The sequence below is a fragment of the Drosophila biarmipes genome, chromosome X, assembly GCF_025231255.1.
Source record: "Drosophila biarmipes strain raj3 chromosome X, RU_DBia_V1.1, whole genome shotgun sequence".
NCBI classification, from domain to species: domain Eukaryota; kingdom Metazoa; phylum Arthropoda; class Insecta; order Diptera; family Drosophilidae; genus Drosophila; species Drosophila biarmipes.
The window spans coordinates 5255660-5277758 of record NC_066611.1 but is presented as its reverse complement, the minus strand read 5'-3'; the positions used below and the strand labels follow the sequence as shown (position 1 = coordinate 5277758).

The 22099-nt window shown below is 41.5% G+C and overlaps 1 protein-coding gene across 2 annotated transcripts in view; it reads left to right on the top strand.

Moving 5' to 3' along the window:
• The window catches only part of LOC108033124 (acetylcholine receptor subunit alpha-like), a 98947-nt gene that overhangs the window by 46605 nt on the left and 30243 nt on the right, over positions 1 to 22099 (top strand). For both annotated transcript variants that reach the window (XM_050885576.1, XM_017107340.3), the window contains 2 exons: positions 20945 to 21239; positions 21904 to 22084. In XM_050885576.1, coding sequence (XP_050741533.1) covers positions 20945 to 21239; positions 21904 to 22084 — 476 coding nt within the window. The remainder of the gene's footprint in view (positions 1 to 20944; positions 21240 to 21903; positions 22085 to 22099) is intronic.

Here is a 22099-nt window from a genome sequence, read left to right as displayed (position 1 = left end):
AAAAAGTAAGCCACAGAAATGGAAAGGTTATTTATTTGATATACTTACGAGAAAAGATGAAACGTAAATGGAAATTTAAAACTGGTTTTATATTAAACTTCAGGAGCGTTTATTAGATGTTATTAAGCTGTTGTTTAAAAATAGGTAAGGTAACCAGTCTTAGGGAAAAATACTACTCAAAAATAAGGGGTAAAAATACCAATTTGAAAATGTTTCAGGCAGGTTTATACTTGAACTATTAAATACTATGAAATCCTAAAAATATTTCTTTAAGAACCCCTCAAAAGGGTATTAAAACATCCTTATTGTCGCCCGTTAACATTGCAGCTTCGTATAATTTTTCACTTCCAACCACTTTATCTACTGCGATACTAATGTCCTCCAACGCCCATTATCCCCTGCCCCCCTCGCGTCCTCCGCTAATGCAATTGCCACGCCCCTGCGGCTGCACTTACGTGGCGCTAATATAGAAAAGTGAAGTGCCACCGACAACGTTGACGATGGGAACGATGACGACAACGACAACAACACCGACAACCACACCAACAACAACAGCGACAACGACAACTACAACGACGATGGCACTTGCAAAAATGGGGCGTGTCGACGCCCTACTCGAGTCACTGTACACTGAATAAAAAATATAACTTAACTAGAAAGGGTTTTATTGGTTCATTCATTTTAACAGACTCTAAAAAGATAATAATTCGCAAGTTATAAAATATAAAAATAAGATAGTCATTAAAAATCATATGATCTATAAATCTCTTTTTAAAAATCTCGCTGTCCTTTAAATTTTAATAACTTCATTTGTTAGATGGCATTTTTATGGATGAAAAGTTATAAAGATTTTTGTAAATCAAAATTATTTATATTATTTTTAAGTTTTATGATATTTTACATCTTTTCAACATTTTTCAGAACATTTCATTATATTGTTATGATGATAAAAAATTTAAAAGGGAAAAAATCGTACCAGAGAATAAAACATAAATATTTTTAAGGAACACAAGACTAGGGAAACTTTTATAGACACTTATGTTGTGACAAAATTTTTTTACTAAACTTTCTCTCAGTGTACCAGTAAGTGAGTGAGCTGCAGAACGCCCACTTTTTGCTGAGGCAGTGCGGCAAATTCACTGCAGCGGCGTCGGGAGAAGTGGCAGCTGTGGGAACAGGAGCGTTTGGTTTGTCGTCGTCGTCGACGTCTCCATGGCCACGGCGTCCATCGTTTGTCCTTGGTTCGACGTCTGGGCTGCTGGGCTGCCGGGCTGCCGGGCTGCCGGGCTGATGGGTTGCCTCAAGTGGAGCCACCACTGCCATCCAGCATCCCAGTATCTGCCCGCCACAATCCGAGAATCGGAGAACCCAAGGGTCTGGCCGGCAAGGAGACCGGGAGTGGGAGCGGGATGGGGAGTGGGGCGGGGGAGCGGGAATTTGGGTCACCATCCTCAACGGTGACTGCAATTTTTTGGCATGATTCATGACCGCACCATGGCAATGTCGTCCTCGTCGTCTACGCGCGACTTAACACACACAAAAAGTGCCACAGACACATGCACCAATCACTGAGACAAAACTGCCACGATTAGAATAAAATAATTGTGTTTTTATTTCACTTACTACCAGTACTGCTACTACTATTTCTACTACTTCTTCTACCACTATTACTACTACTACTAATTCTACTACTATTACTACTACTGATTCTATTACTACTTTTTTAACTGCCATATTATTTGATTTTATCAGCTGTAGGATTTGTTTTTCAAGATATGTAAGCGTCAGTTCAATAAAAATATGATAAAGTAAGGAGGAAAACTTATTTACCAGATAGGTAAAATAAATAAGTGCTAAAAGATACCAAATAGATGTAGATTTCTCTTGATTCTAGATAATAGCAATTTCTCCCAGTGCCAATCTCAAGTGCACTCTGGGGAGAGGCAGACGCTCGGAAGCCTGCGGCATCCTTCGGTCGGTCAATGTGTTTGGGTGCTCGCCACAATGGGCGTCCTCTCCACTTGCGAAGGAGTAAAGGAGCGGAGGATATATGCAGGCACCTACGTATATACGGATGTAGAGAGTTGCTCAAACAGCGATAACTCCGTGTCGCACACGGCATTCAACGCACCCACCCACTGCCCTTCCAGTTTATTCCTTATCCCAGAATCCGGCGACATAAATCCTTTTCAGGCCAGATCAGCGGAATGATACTGATCGCTCGTAAGAGTCTCTCACGTAAATAATGAAGCAATATTAATCACTTGAGGCCACAGGAAACTGGCTTAAGTTTTGACTAACGGAGGGGACTTGCTTTAAATTTTCTTAAATTTATGTATGATATCAGAAATTATATTTTAAACTGGTTTTGCATGCGTTCTGCTTTTGAGAACCTCTTTACCTCGACTATTTGTCTTCACAGAGTCTGGTAACACTACCAAAAGGAAACCATCCACATTAATCCAGGACAGATCAGTATATACCAAATTAGGCACTGTTCACACATTGTACCAACAATATCGTAGTGATTCAATTATGTAATATCATGAGATAATAGCTTAGCTTTTATGAAAATTAATTTTCCCGACTCCAAATTTGGCTTTCAATCAGCTCAAATCATATTTCAGCTGGGAAACAAATAAAGCGATGGAAGGCAAATAGCATCGATTGCTTATCAGTCGCCGATTATCAAACTCTATTCTTCGCTCGTTTATCCTTTGTTTATCGCTCTGGTTATTGACTGAAAGTATTGCATTACCCACTTTCACCCTGCCCTTTCCCCGCCTGCCACGGCGCCCATCGCCCATCGCCCATCTCCCTTCGCTTTATATCATTTGCAATTTATTGAAATTGCTCGAAGCCAGCGGACTCGGGACATTTCCCATTTTCTTTTTTCCTTCCTTACTTTCTAGCTTTCTTTATTTTTCTGTGCAGATTTTGCATCGTAAATTCGCCACGTGCTGCCATTGTCTGGAGCCCGGTTTTCCACCGCCCACCACCCGCACATTCCCCTTGTGCATTTTCCTTTTGGCTCCCATTGTTATTGAAAATTGATGAACACCCCCGCACTTATATTGCAAGGATATCGGGAGAGATTAGCGGGTCGGGGGTGGCCGCCCTCTCTCCGAGTGAAAGTGCTGGCAAAATTATTGCCGACTGCATCTTCGGGCTGTAAATCAAGCGAAAGTGAAAATCGCCAGCGAAAAAAGAGCTGCCAAACGAAAATGCAAAGTGGGAAAAACTGCTGCAGAAACCAGCTGGATTTGCCCAGCATTTGCATTTCGACAGAGAAATGTTCTTGCCTATTTGCCTCATTGAAATGCGATCACACTTTCACGGTCAAAATTTAAATAGACACTCGGCACTGCCGGAAAATCGAGCTGGAAAAGTGGGCCCGACAAAGGTAAAAGCGGGAGAGCGGCGACAGAGAGAAGGCCTAGGAAAAGTTGCCAGAGATTATGGCCTGGGTTCATGATTAATTCATGGTAAGCGTTATTGGTGGACTTGCTGCCCTGCTCACTGCAAACTTTAAGTTCTCGAACAGCGATAAATAATTTGCCAGCTAATATAGGGACCGCAAAGTTCGAGCTAAGTCCGAGAGTTATAGCTAACAAGTAGGGGCTAGTTTAATTTTCATAAACTTGTCTCAATTACGGAGAAAGAATTGTGAATTGTGTATCTCAAATTAAGCATCAAATTGGATAAGATCTGTGGAAAATTTTATTTTATAATTTTTAAAGGTATGTCTAGCTCCTAAGAATTGTTTATTGCCATTTCAAACTCTATAAGACAGATACAAAATTTAATAGACAAAACTTACCTTAGTTAGTAATGCGAATAGTTGAGTAGTTGTAAAAATATAATTATAACCTTATCCCTTAACAAATAACTTTATTTTATTGGTTTTTGGTTTACTATTTAATAGTAAGACTACCATAAAATTATATTATGGGTCTAACATTAAGTTGGTAATTATAACAATTTGATGAGTAGTTGGTATTTGGGGTATTATATTAGTAACTTTTACCCAATAGAGTTTGCGAATAAGGCGATCAACTATTTTTAAAATAATTATGAAAACTTCTTGATAAGACCAAAATTAATTTATACAAAACAATTATTAATGCTAAGTCCATAACATAACAACAAAAGGTTTCAAGGCAATTTATGATCTTTTATAAAGGATACAAATAGAAACACATATCACATTCGTTACTACCTTCTAAGGTGGTGATTCCTATAGAACTGATTGATGCCTGAAACTCAGAGAGTAAAAACTTTGACAGGCCCGCAAAGCTTATCGATCGGTGCATCAGCCAGGGCATATCTCTGGTGCAACGCTGGACCGTGGTTTCTGGTGGGCCAAAGTCCCGATGTCCTGGTGTCCCACTTCTTCGCCTGCTGCTCGCAAAAAGCCATTGAAAAGTTTGCAGCTCTTAAGCACACTTGCCCTTTGCCACCAGGCACTCGCAACCAGGAGCCCGTAGCCCTAGGACCCTGTGCGGCCCGTACTCCCCGTACTCCCCGTCAGCAGCCCCTGTGTGAGCGGGCCTTAATAAACTTTTCAAATGCATGATTGATGATGTTGCCTCTTGCCGCGGCAACATGAAAGTTTTTGATGGCATTCTGTAAACGAGTCGCGTCCGCGAACGCGGCGCTAATTGTTGTTTTGCGAAATGCGCCAAATGTAATTACACAAATGAGAATGCAGATCGGGAAATGGAAATGGAAAATGGGGAAAGTGCGGAAAATGGTTGCACTCCAAATGTGTTGACAAATTTTTGATTGGAGATTCTCGTCGGCAGGGGGGGAAATGCTCATTTAATAGATAATGCCCGTGATTGATGTCGCCGGCCTTAGCCCCATTTGGTTTCCAACAAAGTTGATGGCCTGTGGATGTGCCACAGAGATTGGATTAGGGATCATCGGCTGCGAATCCCATGGAGACTGATTACCGGCCGACAAACAATGACGATAATTTGGCCCGCAATCGTTTGTTCTGACACAAAGTTAATTGGGACTGGCATGCACGAGACGTCAATCGTTTTGCTTGAATCGCTTTCGATTATGACGATAAATAAATGAAATGACGCTAAATGGAAATGGTGGGCCACACTTCTGGGCCGCAAGCTGCATATTTACATGCATTTTTGGGTCAAAACGTGGAGGGATGGAGCTTATCTAACTTACAAACTTAATGGAGATGGAATAGTATTTGACTAAATCATGAAAGTACACTTGAAACGTGTGACTTTCTTTGGAACACCTTCTTTTGAATCTCTAAAATAATGCATTATTAAAAGAACACCTTCTCTTGACTCTTTATAAGAAAGCATAACTATCAGGGCTGACATTTTGGGATTTATTTATTATCATTTATGTATGAAGAAGCCTTTTGGTTTTGTGTTTCCAGTAGTCAAAAAAATAAACATATGTAAATGATTGAATATGACTTATATGAGAACACTTTTTATGACTCTAATAAGAAAGCACTATTATCAAGGCTGGCAAATCACTTCCCAAATCCGCTACTTTTGCTTTTTCTGAACCTAATTTTTATTTAAATTTTTATAAAATATCTTTTTTTCTTTGCTTCCCATTGTCGGAGATTGAAATGTATCTTTATTAAATCATCAGAGAGTTTGTAGCCCTTTTTATGGTACGAGTATCCCCCACATGTAAGTGACGGTTTCTGCCCGATTAAGAAGTGGGCGTGGCACTGCCAAAATACCATTTGGCCGAGAATTAGGTTAGTTGGCTCTTTGACTTCAATGACCAGTGGGTGGTGGGTGGTGGGTGGTGGGTTGTGGGTGGATGTGGGAGGCTTTGGGGAGGTGGGTAGAGGGGGCTGGACGGCAGCGAGTGTTTTGATAAATGAAGTTGTTGTCGCTATTTCAGTTGCAGTTGCTCTTTCCATTTTCCCCTCAGTTTTCCTGGCCCACATTAATGTTGGCCAGTTTGCCAAATGAGCCTGGGGGGTGGTGAGAAATGGCCAGGATGAGGCGGCGGACACTTGAAAATTTTTAAGCTGCGACAAAGAATTTTCGCAAGGCGAGGCAGTGTGACAACAAACCGCAAGAAACACACACCACACTCACCAATGGGGGAAAATGAAAAACCTGCAAAACGAGGCGAATGAGAAGCAGCACAACTGACTTTGGCGGAAATGGCAGAGCTTTCTTCCTCTTTTCCATCATTTGTACTCCGTTTTCCTCCTTTTTTGGCTGCCGTTGTCCTTCCTGCTGCAGCTGAAAATTGCATTTATCTTGAAGTTTGAGTTTCCTCCTTGGTTATTTATTTACTTACTTTTTTCGCCATTCGCAATTCCTTCTGTGGCACACAAGCACACACTCATCCGCCCACAAGGGAATATAAAAATTGCATGCTGCCTTCTCTTAGGCTGATTTTATGCAATTTGCTGCCAAGCGACATTTGAGAAGGCTTTGCGAAACAATCCCAGTATGGAGTGCAGTGCGTTGCGGGTCGATAAGCTAAAGTTGGTCCAAAAAATTGACCGAACTAAAAATATTAAATGTAAAATATAAAACAAATATATTTTTCAGGGGAAAGGCGTAAAAGAAATAAATCACTGTATTCTTTTTATGATTATATATTCTCCCAAGTTTTTTGTTTATAATTTTATTTAAAATTACAATTTTAAAGGCTCAAAAACTTTTTATTTCGAATCTTAAGCAACTCAATTTCTATTTCTACGACTATATAATTTTGATGTCTCTATATTTTCTTACCTTTATTTTTCCCATTTTAATATAAGCTAAATTTTTCTAGCTCCACGGTTAAAGTAGGACCTTACCCTTTCGAATCGCACTGTACTCTTCCCTGACCCCACCAACTCTCCCTCCCTGTGCCAACCCACAGGTCATGCATTTTTCATATCTGCTGTGCATATGTGTGAATATATATTCGAGTAATCCTCTCGGGAATCGCTGGCGGTGCCTGGAATGCCCCACCTGAGCCACCTGCTGCCTTTTGTTGCATTAACCTTTGCATAATTTGATGGCTTCACTTGCATCTGCCATAAAAAGCCAGCCGAGGGCAAGTGAATGAATTCAAACGCTCCGAAGACGCGCAAAGTTGTGCAATGTTTTTGGCCCCCGAGCAAGTGCCGAATGCGGGGATTACTCTATAGTCCGATAAGATCGTAAGGATTTGTAGTCCATCTCAAGTTTATTTCGCTCTGGGTGAGAAACTTGCGTGCAAAGTGAATTTGCAGCTCTTCGGTTCCCCAACTAACACTGCGCTTAAATATTTCCCATAATTTCCCCAGGCCAAGTTTAGCACTTTAATTTAATTTCAACTCATCTCGTTTGCTGGACGGGCGACGATGAGAATGAAACTAAACACACACTGGGAGAAAAGGTGCATAAAATATTTAAGTTTAAAAAAATCAGAATTAGGACCTTAATATTCGATAGATACTAGAACAAATGTTTTATAAAATATGTAAGTTAAAAAAAAATAATTATTTATTACTTTACTACTATCAAAAACTTTAAATAAATAATTTTTTCAAATAAATCGGAATTCAAGTTCAAAAAGTGAGATAGAACTTTTCAGTTTGTAAATGTAACTTGATATTTAGCTATAGAAAGCAGCTCTTTGGGAAGCCTACTACCTCCTGGTTTTTGCCAGTGCCACCGACGGAGAGTGAAAAAAGCGTTGCCTACACTCGCGGGCCGTGGCCAAAATCACCGCCAAAGCAGGCCAAATCCTGGCACAGAAGCGAGAAGCTGCGAGATGCCGGAGGAGCAGCACTCAACGCTCCTTGGGGCCTCATGCATATTCAAAGAGCATTTCATGAACTCATAAGCACGCCACTCACACTTCCAACCTCACACTAAAGCCGAACGCCCGGAGGTCCTGCAGCACGAGTCCTCCCACCTCGGCATCGCACCATCCCACCATCCCACCGCCTCACCATCGCCACACCGCATCAAGGTGTCCGTGTCAATGGTAGTGGGCCAGCCAGGATCTGAGGTTACACTGAGGCCTGAAGGTGGACGCGTGGGTGGTACTTCGGTGGGTGGGATTACCACTGCTCTGGGGGTCATTGGTCAGCTTCCAGTTTCAGTAAGTGGTTCGTCCGCCCAACAGCAACACCCCCGGGCTCCTGGGGATTTTTGACACTCTCTATATGTATGTGTATATACTTCGGAACGAGTTGAAATGATCGCTGAAAGTTAATGGAATATTTCACTTAAGGGGTATTTCAGTGGCACAACTTCAGGTTGATGCTGCTCTGTCAGCTCCAAAAGGAAGGTGATTAAACAGCATTACTATTTTGTTTTAGGATTAATTTTAGTGTAGGGATATTTGCATTCCCCACTTTCCCCACTATTCACTAGTCAACTATTTGAATTGCTTCTAACGACCCTGATACAATATGCATATGATGGCTGCCATAAGCTTGCTCACCACTCAGAAATGATAATAGTCTGTCGTAAATATGGCAATTCTATGTTTAGCATTATCGGTCCGATTTGTGGCTGCTCGAGGAAACGCATAAGAAATGGTCGAGTGTGTGTGGGGAATTTATTAGCCACTAACCGCTGCACTTAGGACCTGGCCACATCCAAGGACTTGAGCTCCTTCGGCTCCCTCGGCGCCTCGGTCCGGTGCAAATGAAATATGAATAACGCAATAAAAACGTCTTAGCAATGTGACAGCGAGAGTGTGTGTGTGGCCCAAGAAGTTGTGACATCCGGATACAATTTGCATCCCTACTGCACCACCCCGTGCACAACCCCTTCCGAACCCCTTCCCCTTCCACACATGAATGGCTGCGCATAAAGTGACAGTTACATTTGTCGTTCGCTGCGTGCCCAGTAAACCAAGCAACTGTGGCAGTAACCAGTTGCCAGTAACCATTTGCCATTTACCAGTTACCAGTAAGCCAGTCAGCACACAGAGAGAAAATTCGTGAAGTACCCCGGACAAGATCCATAAAAACTTAAAGCATCCACAAGATCATCGAATGGTTTTTAAAGGTTTTTCTAACTAAAAAAGTCAGGAATGTAATTTTTTTAAATATAAAAAATAAACAAATTTAAAAATATATAAAATATAAATAATATAGAACTTTAACTTGAAAGTCTGATGAAACGTAAGCTAAGCTAATTTTTAATTTAAAACAATTTTTTGCCGGTGTAAAAGTTTTAGCTGCAAATGCATCTGCCAGATACCCAGATACTTTGCTCCTGATACATCCACCGTCTAGTTTCTCTCCCTGCATTTCAGTTTCCGCCAGAGATAAGGATTGGTCCATGACGTTGATGGTTTTGCATACGCTTAATGCAAAGTGGGGGCGGGGGCTTTGACACAGGAGGGGCAAGGGCGGCGCTAAGTAGTAAAAAGGGGGGCATGTTAGTGGATTGTCGGTTTCTGCGACGGGCTACGGACTTTACCTTCCGCCATTTGTATTTGTTTATCAAAGCGCGAACTTTCCGCAGCTCCCCTCCTACGAGCTCTGTACAAATTTGTTACCAGCTGCACTTGAGAGCTCGCATGCATCCGTATCTCTACAGATACACTGTGGCCCTGCCTGCCTCTGTATCTGTGTGGCTTGCAGTTCAATCTTCAGCTCTGTGACGCATTGCATTTTACGGCTCTCAAACTCGTGCACCCCCACCTCCCCAGAGACTGTATGTTATTACTACATTTTCCGCATTTTCTTTTTTTTTTTTACTTTTTACATCCCTTTCTTGTTGTATTTTCCAATGTCAGCAGAAACTGTCAACCGTTGGAAAATTTCTGGAGTGCTGCAGCAGCCAGCCTTTGTTTGCGTTGGGGATTATGGCTGCCGTATGGGTTATAGCTTCCTGTTCGGTGGGGCGATCTTTAATTACACAGAAAACGGGTCCGCGTGTATGCAGATGGAGAGGGAAAAAGAGCTGCGGCGGAAAGCCCGGCTCACTTTTTGTCAACTGTATGCTGCGTCTGCAAAACAAATAGGTTCTTTTTTTGCTGTTTTTCAATTTAATAATTTGGCCAAATGAAGGCGTACAGCAAAAAGACCGAATATTTCCCATGTCTTTACTAGAAGTTTTAAAAAATACACCGCCTTTTACTAGAATTTCAAGCGAGAGGCCAAGGCGAATCTAAGTTAAATGCAATCAAATACGATATTCCCACCACGTCAGCTTTACAGCCTTGCTGCCTGCTCTTATGGCTCTTTCCCGAGTCGCAGCCCATTCCAATGGCTTGCCGTTCTCCTGTCATCGAAGGCAGTTGCCTTTTCATTGAGGTTTGAGCATTGACAGCTAACCAATCGCAGTCTGAACTTGAAGGTCCCACGTCCTTTGCCGCCGATTGCTAACCGCCAATTGCTCATTTGTCTTCCGGTTGTTCCTGCTCGCGCGTGTGTGTGCGGGTGGCGTCATTTAAAAGCCACAAAGTGCGGGGCAAACAAATCAATTTGCCATAATCATCAAGTAACGGCGGCAGCGGATGGCAGTGAAAGTGAGAGCCGCCCGTAAATGACCCCCTGAACCCCGCGCAAACCTTTGAACCCCTGTCCGACCGGCTGAAAAAGGCGCTGAGTGACAGGCTGGATGCGTTCGCCATGTTCAGTGGCTGCCTCAATGCAATTACACCCTTGAATGCACTGTAAAAAATATATGAATAAATGAAAACTATAAATAAAAAAAGTAATAAACATGCTATAAAGTCTGGATTATATTTTCTAATATATCAAAAAAATTAAATAATTTAAACGGAGTTTAAATACTTATAAAAAGTATAAATAATTTACCTGTTTTTTTAACTCTCTAAAAACTCTAAAATTGTGTTACAATTAAAATATATTTAAAGATTTCAAACATCACAAATCGCTTCTTTCTGCAGCATTTTAAGGAAGGGGTGTCGAGGTGCCGCCTAAAAAGTACTTATATTTTCTTTCAGTGCTCCAGTGGCGCCTCAGATGAGGGCCACGTGAATTGGCCGCCTTCCGCTTGCCAAAGGGAGAGGGACATGTTAGGGGAAAGGGATGGAGAGACACGAATTCGCAATTAAGTGATTTTATGGTCGCGTATTTCAATTTATTGCCAATCGAGCGTTGCCAATCTGCCACCCTCGAAAACTCCGCACCCCGAGAGGGATTTTCCTCGCTTTTTCCCCACAGCTCCCTGTTGACACTGACATGTGTGAGTGTGTGGGGAGAAGCTAGAGCCCGAGAAGGAGAAACGGTAGGAGCCGGGGGAAAGCCGGCGTAAAGCGGACTCCGGCGCAAAGCTTTCTTTCAACATTAAGCGATATTAGATTTATAGCACACACACGCACAGATATCGCGTCATCATCATCGCCATCTTTTTACTGCCGTCGCTGCCGCTGTCAATGGCTGCACTTCCGTTTCCGTTTCGGGGACTGCCTCTGTGTGTGTGCCCGTGCCCGTGCGTTTGCGAAAGCGGGGCGACTTGATTACGCTGCCATTCGCTTGGCATACACTCGCAACTCGCACCCCTTGCAGTCGGGAAAGATGGGATCCCCGGATTATATATGTTATATCAATTTGCAACTCAGTTGCAACGAACTTTGGAGTATTTGCCCAGGGGAATTGCAATAGAAAACTTAAAACGCATGCGAAATAATGTATAGATTTTAAAATACATATTAATTTGGTAAAATATGGGATAGAAATTATTTGTTTTATAAACTCCATAAGTAAAGGCGCCCTTTTCGTACCATTTCTCTGCCACTGTGCACAAGACCATGTGCTTATGTGCAAGTTCGCACTCTTGTATTCCCCAGTGAACCCAACTGAGCCCTGTAAAACTTTCGACATAACACACGCTCCCCCAAGCCCCAAGCCCACTGCTCCCCATCCCACGAGCTCCGTTCTGTATTGAAGTGGATGCAATCGGATTATTATATCACAAAGGATGGAGCAAGTTGCGGACCCCGGGGCCAAATGAGACCTCATTAAAAACTAACCCCGAAAATATTAGCACGGCTAAGTGCAACTGATGCGAAAGTTTTGTCAATATTTTTACAGCTCAATTATGTTTCTGATTGCGATGAGTTAAAAATAAATACTTTCAGAGGAAATTCCGCCCATTGTATAGCTCCTCTCAGGCCTTTTATTGTTATCAAGAGGTTGCCAGCTTTATTTGCCGCTCGAACTCATTAAACCTCCAAAGCGAATATGATTTCTTAAACATTAATTCGGGACCTCGTTTCAGGTCCTTCGCATTGTTCGCCGCGGCTGCCTGCTACGGCATGCCTTTGTGCCAAAGTAATCAGCTTGCGTTTGCCTTCCAGCCAAGTGAGCTAGAAATGCGGAAACAAAAGTGGAGGCGGTGGGCCAAAGGTTGGGTTTTCACATAAATGCTGCAAATGTTTCATGCTTTTCGCGTGTCAATGATGCCGATCGCACACAGTCACACGGCGAGTCCTGCCGAAGGCGGAGTGGGCAGGGGCGTGGACGACTCCCCCCGTTCCAATAGGGCCAAAGACAGGGGATTTCGTTTGCCTATACCCTAGATTACGGTCTGAACACTTTGATTTCAGGGAATAATATTCAAAAAACAATATGATTTCTTAACAATTTGTTATGAATTATATATATAACATTTAATATTTATTTTAATGGAAAGAAATTAAATGAAAGTAAATGGAAGATGTTATTAAAATCGTTTCCTAGCAAGATCATAGCAGAGTAAAATCCAAGGCGAAGCTTAATAAAAAATTCAAAAAATATTAATCCATACTTTTCTGATTTTTTAATGTATAAAAAAGATAATCATTTTGTAACAATTGGTTATAAATAAGATAAGACAAGAAAGTAAATACAAGTAGTGCAAAATGTCATTCAAATCTGCATTTTGAAGATCCTAGCAGAATAAACTCCAAAGCAATCCTTAAATCTTACTAAAAAAATTGTATTTAAGATTGCTCATTAATAAGTTATAAAAATTGCAACAAAGAAATTCGCAAATATTTTCTTTATTTATTTATTTCCTACTGTAAAGTAATATTTAATTTAAAGCATTATTAACAAATTATAATAAATTATCAACAAAGAAATTCTATAATAATTCTTTTGTATATACAATATTTTGTTTTAATTTTCGAAATATATGTGCGCAAAGAGCATGAGCCATTTGTAGTGTTGTGTGCATATTTAAAGCATTTTCGCTGGCTTTGCTCGTTAGAAATGCGTTAGCTGTGCCCCCGCCCCCCTTTCCGCTCTCCCACTCCCATTTTCCGTTCACCATTTTCCGTTTCGAGTGTGCGTGTCGGCGACATTTCCTACTTCCGCTTTCCGGCGCTCTCCAAGTTCCCTACTTCATACCGAAATCCGATCTACCCGGGCTCTACCCCTCGGCGCCTGGTACTTTCGGCATTTTTTCGACCATCCTACGGAACTCCCGATTCGTTTTGACACATTGACAGAGCAGCCAGATGGTATTTAAGGTGGGGGATGCCTTCTGCCTTCTGCCTTCTGGTAATTCCTGTTCGTTTTTTGACGCATGGCCATAAAAAATGATGATGGGGATCATGCACGTGCTCGGCGCTCAATTCATCAGGTTGCAACACCTACAAAACGAATGAAATTTTGGTATTTCGAATGGGGCGGGGGGGTTGGTTGGTGCCTTTGGTACCCCAAGTGTGGGGGCTAGTTTATGGGCATCGCCTGACACTTGGCAAAAATATTGCCATTTAAGCTTCGGACGCAGCGTTTACGCCCCTGACAGCAGCAGCCTGGCTATGACGATGACTGGCGGAGGAAAAGCTTGGAAAATGGTGTGGAAAGTGCGGGCGAAAGTGGGGGTGAAAGTGGGGGAGCGTGGGAGGTTCAGGGGACCGGGGAAACTGGCACAGGGTGTCAGTTAGTGAATGATTGCATTCGTTTGCATTTGATGGCCATGTAATTGTTCATATCACCGGGAATATATCAAACTGGTTGCCCCAATTTCCACACGGCATGCAAAGGGGCATTGCGAAAGTGGTTAGAGCTATTGGCAAAATTGAGTGGTCCATCGGGAATTAATTATTCGAACACACATTTTATTCCGTTTCTATAAACAATGAAAATTAAAAATATCATTATATTCTATTCTAGAATTTCTAGGAATCCTTCATCATCATACATTTTATACAGTTACTATAAATAATGATCATTAAAAAAATAATCATACTTTTAGAACTACCTTATAAATCCATCGTTATGCAGACTTCTTTTTTAACTAGATCTACAAAATCCTCAGAAACTCTTTGGCAAGCTAAAAAACAAATAAAGTTCCAGCTACCACAGGCATTTTAATTAAACCCTCTGAGAACCTTTAAATATAACCATTTTTTGCTTTTTTGGCTTTATCTGCCTGCCAAAACCGAGAAGCCTCCTGAAATACGAAAAGGCACACACATGCGGCTTGGTCAGCACTTTCGCTTGGTTTTTCACCCACTTTTCTGCTGTGGCATCTTCGTGGGTCACTTGCTACGCCCCCAAAAAAACCCCAAAAAAACGAAAAAAATATAGAAAAAACCGGGGAACAACTAACAAAATTATTCATATTATATTTACACAGTAGCTGTCTACTTCGCTTTTCCCCGTTTTTGCTGCGTATTTTCATCTGCAATTTGTTTCTTTCTTTGGCCGCTTTTTCTTTTGCTTTTTTTTGTGTACTGTTTTATTGGTGGAATGTGTGGAACGTGTTCGTGTTGCCCAATGTGCGTGCCACCTGCCTTCGCACCTGCGGACGCCTCTGGCCAAAAGGGGGGCGGCGACTGCGATGGGGGCTCGCGGGTTAACAAAACGCGGCCAGTTTGTCACCCACATTCGGAATTCCCACATTGACCGTTCACATTGTTTGGCCGCAACCCCTTAACCCTCTAAAGCCCTCTTTTCGCTGCCGGAATTTCATTATTCATGCGCCCCGTTGGCCCTCCACTGCAGTTGCAGATGCACTTGCAGTTGCCCCAAAAGCCGGACTGCTCTTTTTTCCCCATTTTGCTGCACTGCAAGCTCAGCCATCCGAAAAACACGATCAGATCGGTCCTGAATCAACCCAGTTTATCAGTTGCAAGAGAAACAATAGAATGCCAGGCTTTAAAAAATATTTATTTAATTGAAGGTAGTATATATTACTAAAATGAATATTTGAAAAAAAGAACGCTAGAAGATAAAGTCCCATGTGAATAATATACATATCACATCTCTTATTATTAGTTTTTATATTTTTTTTGACAAAGAAAAATAAAATTACATCACTGATATTATTTAAAATTTTATTTATAATAATAATACTTCATAAAGATGAATTTAAGAGCTTTTAATAAACATCAAGACATAAGAGGTATTATTATAAATAGATTTTTAAAATAAAATTTGTAATATCTACATAAATAAATAAATATTTAATATCTTTAAATACTTCTTAATTTGACTTATTCATATTATATAATATTACAATATTTAGTTTAATGTAATATGAAAGCAATTATATTTTATAGAGATTTTATGTGATATCTTTGAGTATATCTTTAGCAAACTTGCACTAAATTCAGCCTGATGAAAGCTATCTTAATAATATTTTGTATGTGATATGTTTGAATATTTAATATCTTTAGCAAACTTGAAGTGACTTCAGCCTGAGTAAAGCAGTATAATTTTATAATGTTTGATTTAACGTGATATCTCTGCACATTGAATATCTTTGAAGTAGTAGTTTGTGGTAAATGCAGCCTGATGAGAGCTGCGGCATTACGTATACGCAGCGTGGGCTTAGGTCTCTAACTCTCTAATTACGCGACTTAGCCGCCGCCTTTAATTAGCCGCTGTCGGTGGGCGTGACAGGGTACATAGTAGATGTACATAGAAGCCTCATAGCGAGGGAAATGCGCAAGTGGCTGTCCGGGCTGGGAAAAGTTTCCTCACAACGGCGGCGAAAAGGGCGGCATCTCACTCAAAAATATTTATATGTATTCGAGAAAAACTCCGCTGAAGCAGCTGCATCAGGGCCACCCACCGGGATTCACCTGTTTTTCCGCTTTTCCCTCAATTCTTTTTCAACTTCGCCTCGCCCTATTTTCCCTTTCCCCTCGCTTTTTTTTTTTTTGCTTACTCAACTGCAAAAGGCGAATGCAATTTTTGTGTAAACAACGCCATAAATTCCAATGGAACTAAACAACAAAACGTTTGGCATTGGCAGACAAGGCCGAAGCCAAAGGCGCGGGGGTGGTGGGCGGTGGGTGTGGGAAGGAAAGGAAAAGCGAGTGGAAAAGCGGAAAAGCAGGGCGGCTTCAATAGCCCAAGAAAGAGCTGAAATTATCATGAAAATGCTGCTTCGGTTATTCGCTCATTCTTTGTTGAAGTTGGTTTTGGTTGAGCGCTGCAAATTTACACGCAATTATTGTGAATGAATGCACAGCCAAAGGAAATGCCCACTGGAAAATTCAAGGTGGAAAAAAGGTGGGAAAAGCCCTTTGTCAACCAGGAGTTACGATGCCTCTTCGCAGCGTAAGAGGTTGAAAAGGGATCAAGAAAACTAGAAGTGGTATTTAAAAAGCTTAAATCGCTCTATTTTAGTGCTTTGCCCTGGGTAATTTACAACAAATTGACGGCAATTTGTTCATCAACTCATTGGGCACTTTCCCCTGCCCGACTTACAGCTGCGAAACGCACTGTCCACATGCCCTCTTATTCATTAACAGCGTCGCCACAGGAATGAAGGGAACCAAAGGTTCGGGAGTATACTAATCAGAAGCTCATGGCACATTTGGAAAACCCCAAATGTGTGTGGACGGCCCAGTGTTATAACAACCGAATAGTGCGGAACGGAACAGAATAGAGCTGAAATAATTATTTAGGAGTCGCAAGCAGGATCTGCAAGGGGGAAAATACAGGAGAGTACAGGAAAATTGCATTTGGTCGGCAGCCAAAAGCACTGTGCTTTAATTAGAAGTCGAGGTCAGTCCAGAGACTGTGAGCCACTCCCATTAATGCTCTGAATTCCAAGCCGAATGGCACATGGTATGCCAAGTGAAGTCGATCCATCCGAATGCAAATGCGACCGCCCCTGGCAAGTACTAATTAAGTGCAAAGTCTAAAGCAACCGTAGTTCCACATTTTAGGGCACAAAACAAAGCTAGATAAATTTGTTTGCTATACTTTGTTTTTATTCTTGAATATTATTTTGAAACGAAGGGGGAAAATCCTGCTGGCCAGTGTAGGCACGGCCATGAACACTTGTTTATGTGTGTTCACTTTTGTGTGTGCTGCTGACAATAAACACATTTACAAGTGCGGAGTGCTGTGGGGTGGGAGAAACACGCAAAGCAATCATAAAATGTGCTTTTTTGGCCACCTTAATGTGATTGTCGCACACACACGCAGGCACCTACGCACACAACGGCAGTCGATTAACACCAACACAGGCGCGCAGCCGGCACACACATGTTTTTGGCCATATAAAGCATACGCCGCGTATGACGGCCCAAGTCGAGCCCAACGAAAGCGGCCGCCGCAAAGGTCCGTTTAACCTAACGCCTCCCACGCGAGCCACAACCTGTGTGTGTGAGTGCGGCACACACACCAGCGCACTGGCACACTCGCACACCTACACACCCACACAGTGCCGCATAAAAGTCCTACACCTTGCCAAATGAATAAGCGAATACACTCTTAAAAAGGCCTTATTAAAGCCTAAAAAATGTATAAAATATTTAATATATTATAAATATATTTTCTATTTTATGTATAACTTTTAAAAATAAATTTAAATAATATTTATTTAATACAATCAAAAACCTGATGAATAACAATTTTATTTATTTAAAATAAAGTCCTTATCCCTAGAAAATAAACTCTGATAATGTAAGAAGTATTTCATTTATATGAATTAATCACATAACCTAAATAAAAATATTTTTATTGAGTGAAAATAATTTTCTAATTGCTAGAAAATAAATTTTAAAAATACCTGAAATATTATTTTTTAATTTTTCAAAACTCAACGCCTAATAGATGATTATTTTTCTGAGTGTAGCCGGAATTCAGCTTCCTCCTTCCAGAGTTCACAGCCATGTGCTGCTCAAATTACACGACGCCGTCTAACGGCCTCAAGGCTCGTTTAAGATGTTTAGGCCAGCCGCAAGATGTGGCCAAAAGTGAGTACACCAGATGGTAATGTCACCGGGTTTGGGTGGCCCCCAGTGGGGTAGGTCAATGCTGGCTAAACAGAGAGAGCCGAGTCTAAAGCAGTGTTCATAAACAATATCCTAATTTTATTTGGAGGCAATTATTATTTACAAAAATATTGTAAGCTGTTCCTTATGAAACTTGCCAAAAAAGTTTGTTTATCTTGAGGGTTTCAGGGCTTTTAAATTATTTCGCTTTAGTGCTGAAGCGAATTGCGTTTCCATTATTTGCCCATTATGAATTTCATATTGGCAGTTGTGCAATTAAGGCATCACAGATTAAATTGATAATTTATATTTATTTGTTTGTTGTCAACTGGCCGAAATTAGCAGCACCTAAACCCTAAAATCGGCCGCATGATGCCCGGCTGGCAGCATAACCATTCGGGATTAGCCGGTGCCATTAACATGGTTCGATTCTCCCAATACCCGAATTCCCATTTCCCAATTTCCCATTTTCCCCACTCCCTGGGGGACACACAGCATTATATATGCTCGCATTATGGTCATTGTGCTGCCCATCGTCTCCCTCCAACAAAGTCAATTAATGTGCGGGACATTAAATTAATGATATATGCCGATGGCCACGCCCCCGCCCACCGCCGCCCCCTTCTGGGGCTAATCTGGCTGGGTCGCTCTGCTAATTAGCTTTCCGCCCGGGACCTTGGCAAAAAGAATAAACAGTGCCAACATACTATGCTGCGCCATTATGCGGCTGGTGAAAACATCGGGCATGGAGAGCGGGGATAATGAGGATGGGAAATCTTTTAATTGATTTATTTTCGCTTTGTCTGCGACTTTCGACAACATCTCCATTTCAACCCGGGCCCAGTAACTATTTTAATGCGCTTATATCCCAGCGACAGGCATTTTTATGCCCCATGTTATATAGTAATGATAAGCTGATTAGCGCAAGCCTCGCATAATGACATTGGCGACATTTTACAGCTGCCCCCAGCCCACCGCCCACCGCCCACCGCCCACCGAGTATATCCACGCCATCCGCATCTTCGTCTCCTTCTCCGCATCTCCGGCTCCCTTTCAGTCCCATTCAAAATCAGATGCAGACTGGTGCCGATCCGAGCCAGGCTAAGCCAACCCCGCGGGCGGGTGGCTGTCGCCCCCAGGCGAGGATGCCAATCAGGCTCTCGTTCTGATGCTCCTCGCTTTGCTTTGCATGTCAAGCGGCACGGAGAGAAATCGGGAAGGGAAAAGAGAAAAGAAAATATATTTTGTACCATGCTTTACACTGTACACTGGAATTTTTAAAATAAGGAGTGTACATACAAAGTATGCAGCAAATAAAGAACACTCTTCTTTCTGAAGGTATTTATTTTACTTTTCAGTTTAACATATTTTGTTGCATACCTTTAATACCTAAATTACATTAATTTAATTAAATACATTTACTTGTTATCTTTAATCTTTTCAATAGAATCTGTTCATCTGTAATCACTTATTTATAAATTAAAATAGAAAGATTTAAGATAACCTGAAAATGTAGAAATGTATGAAAAATATTTGTATTACATGATGTTAAAATGACTAGGTTTAGTTAAATACCATTAAAAATAAAATATTATAGTGGTGGTTTTAATTGTCCTTTTAATTCATGCAATCAGCATTTATCGGTTGGCAAGCTCTAAACTTATTTAAACAACGAAATTGGCTTACTTTTCGCCTCCGATTTCCTCGAGTGCAGTGGCCGGACTTAGTGGAGCGGAGCGGAGGAGCAGGAACAATGGAGGCGAACGCTTGACTGAGCCATTGGCCACCCGCCTGGCTGAATGCTGTCGCTCGGCGGCTCCTTCTGCCCCCGACCTCCGACCTCTGCCCAGTGACCACCGCCCACCGCCCCCTGGCCTCCAGCCTGTTGTCCTGACAGCCCTTTGCCCATTTGCTCTTTGCTGGTTGTTGCTGGTGTCGCTGGCATTGACGGCGCATTAACTCATTTCCTGCATCATTAAGGGGCACCTGCAATTTTCGCACATTTACGCCACGGACGTGTCCAGGATGTAGGCAGCTCCACTATTTCCCCCCCCCCCCCCCATGCCCTTAATCAATTTAGCTTCAGGACTCCACTCAAATACCCTTTGAATGACAGTGGAGCTGGGATTGATCTCGGGGAATTTGGAGGAGATGGGCGCTAAAAATATGGCAATAGGATGGTGTGTTTTTTTATACGTTTTTAAAGAGAACTCCTTAGCCTCTCTTTACCCTTTATGTAATACAATAAACATTGAAGACTTCATACAAGTTAATATAGGACTTCAAATGTTTAAATGTGTTCAAAATATTACTCATCCGACAGGTTGGCTTTATGAATATAATAGTTGCTATTAACTTTATATATTTAGATTTATTTATTTTTTATAGATATTCCCTTTTTTTATGTAAAAACGGTATCTTTTATTTAAAAATATGTCTTTTTAGAAAATATATAAAATCCATTGACTCCAAATAAACACACTCAAAGCTAATACTTTTTTAAAGCTTATAAATACAAACAAATACCCAGAGAAAAACCTATTCCCTCTAGAATTTCCGGGGCTATTGCACATACTACACACAAAGTGTAGTTATCGAAAGCGTTTAATAAACTTGGCCGAGCCGAAAGGCCCCGGGCGTTTTGAGCTCGCACCGACAAAGTTGTGAGCTCCGGACCACTCGATGCTATACACATGTTCATGTATAAATCATAGCCCCCCTCCCCGGTTGATGACCCACTTTAGCGGCGTTTATCCATTGTCCGGCGGAATCTAACGTCCGTATATTTTGCACTCCGCAGGCAGCACAGCGAATCCGGATGCCAAACGATTGTACGACGATTTGCTGAGCAACTACAACAAACTGGTCCGCCCGGTGGTCAATGTGACGGACGCCCTCACCGTTCGCATCAAGCTGAAGCTGTCCCAACTGATCGATGTCAACCTGAAGAACCAGATCATGACCACCAACCTGTGGGTGGAGCAGTCCTGGTACGACTACAAGCTCAAGTGGGAGCCCAAGGAGTACGGCGGCGTCGAGATGCTCCACGTGCCCTCCGATCACATCTGGCGGCCGGACATCGTCCTCTACAATAAGTGAGTGCATATAGCTTAAATAAAATATATAATCAAGGTAATTTTAATTTTAATTTTTTTTTGTGTTACATATTATACATTACATTACATAATATTTCAAATTTTATTGTATTTTCCCATTTCTCAAACGGATTCGCGGTATTAAATTATTTATAAGTCAATCTAGGGCTGTATATAATGATATGGATTGTATTCCCTATGGGTCAAAATTTTGAGGTTATATTTTCAATAGGCTCAACTCGTTAACTCGTTTTTTTTTTAATTTTTCTAAAGAATTTGCGCTTGTAATTAACAATTGATAAATCGATTTAGAGGTCTTTATAAGGAAACCCATCAAGTACGTCGGTTGGTGAATATTTGTTCCGGTGGATCTGAAGAATTCGCGTTTTTAATTGCCTTGAATTTATATATAGTTTATAATTGCGGTTATTTCCTTAATTGGATTTAATGGGTTGGATATTAAATATGCTAATTGTATGTTCAATAAAGGAATTTACCATCACTTCGTTTAAAATTCTTTAATATAAGTAAACCAACTCAAGTCTTTCTTACATTTTTTTTTAGACAAATAGAGGTTGTAGCCTGTTTAGTTAGCTTTTTAAGATCATAAAAATTGTTCCCATATAAGGTATTTTATTATATATTATGCCGATGACCTTTCCAGCGCCGACGGCAACTTTGAGGTGACCTTGGCCACCAAGGCCACGCTGAACTACACGGGACGCGTCGAGTGGCGACCGCCGGCCATCTACAAGAGCTCCTGCGAGATCGACGTGGAGTACTTCCCCTTCGACGAGCAGACCTGCGTGATGAAGTTCGGCAGCTGGACCTACGACGGCTTTCAGGTGGGTCAGAGCTAC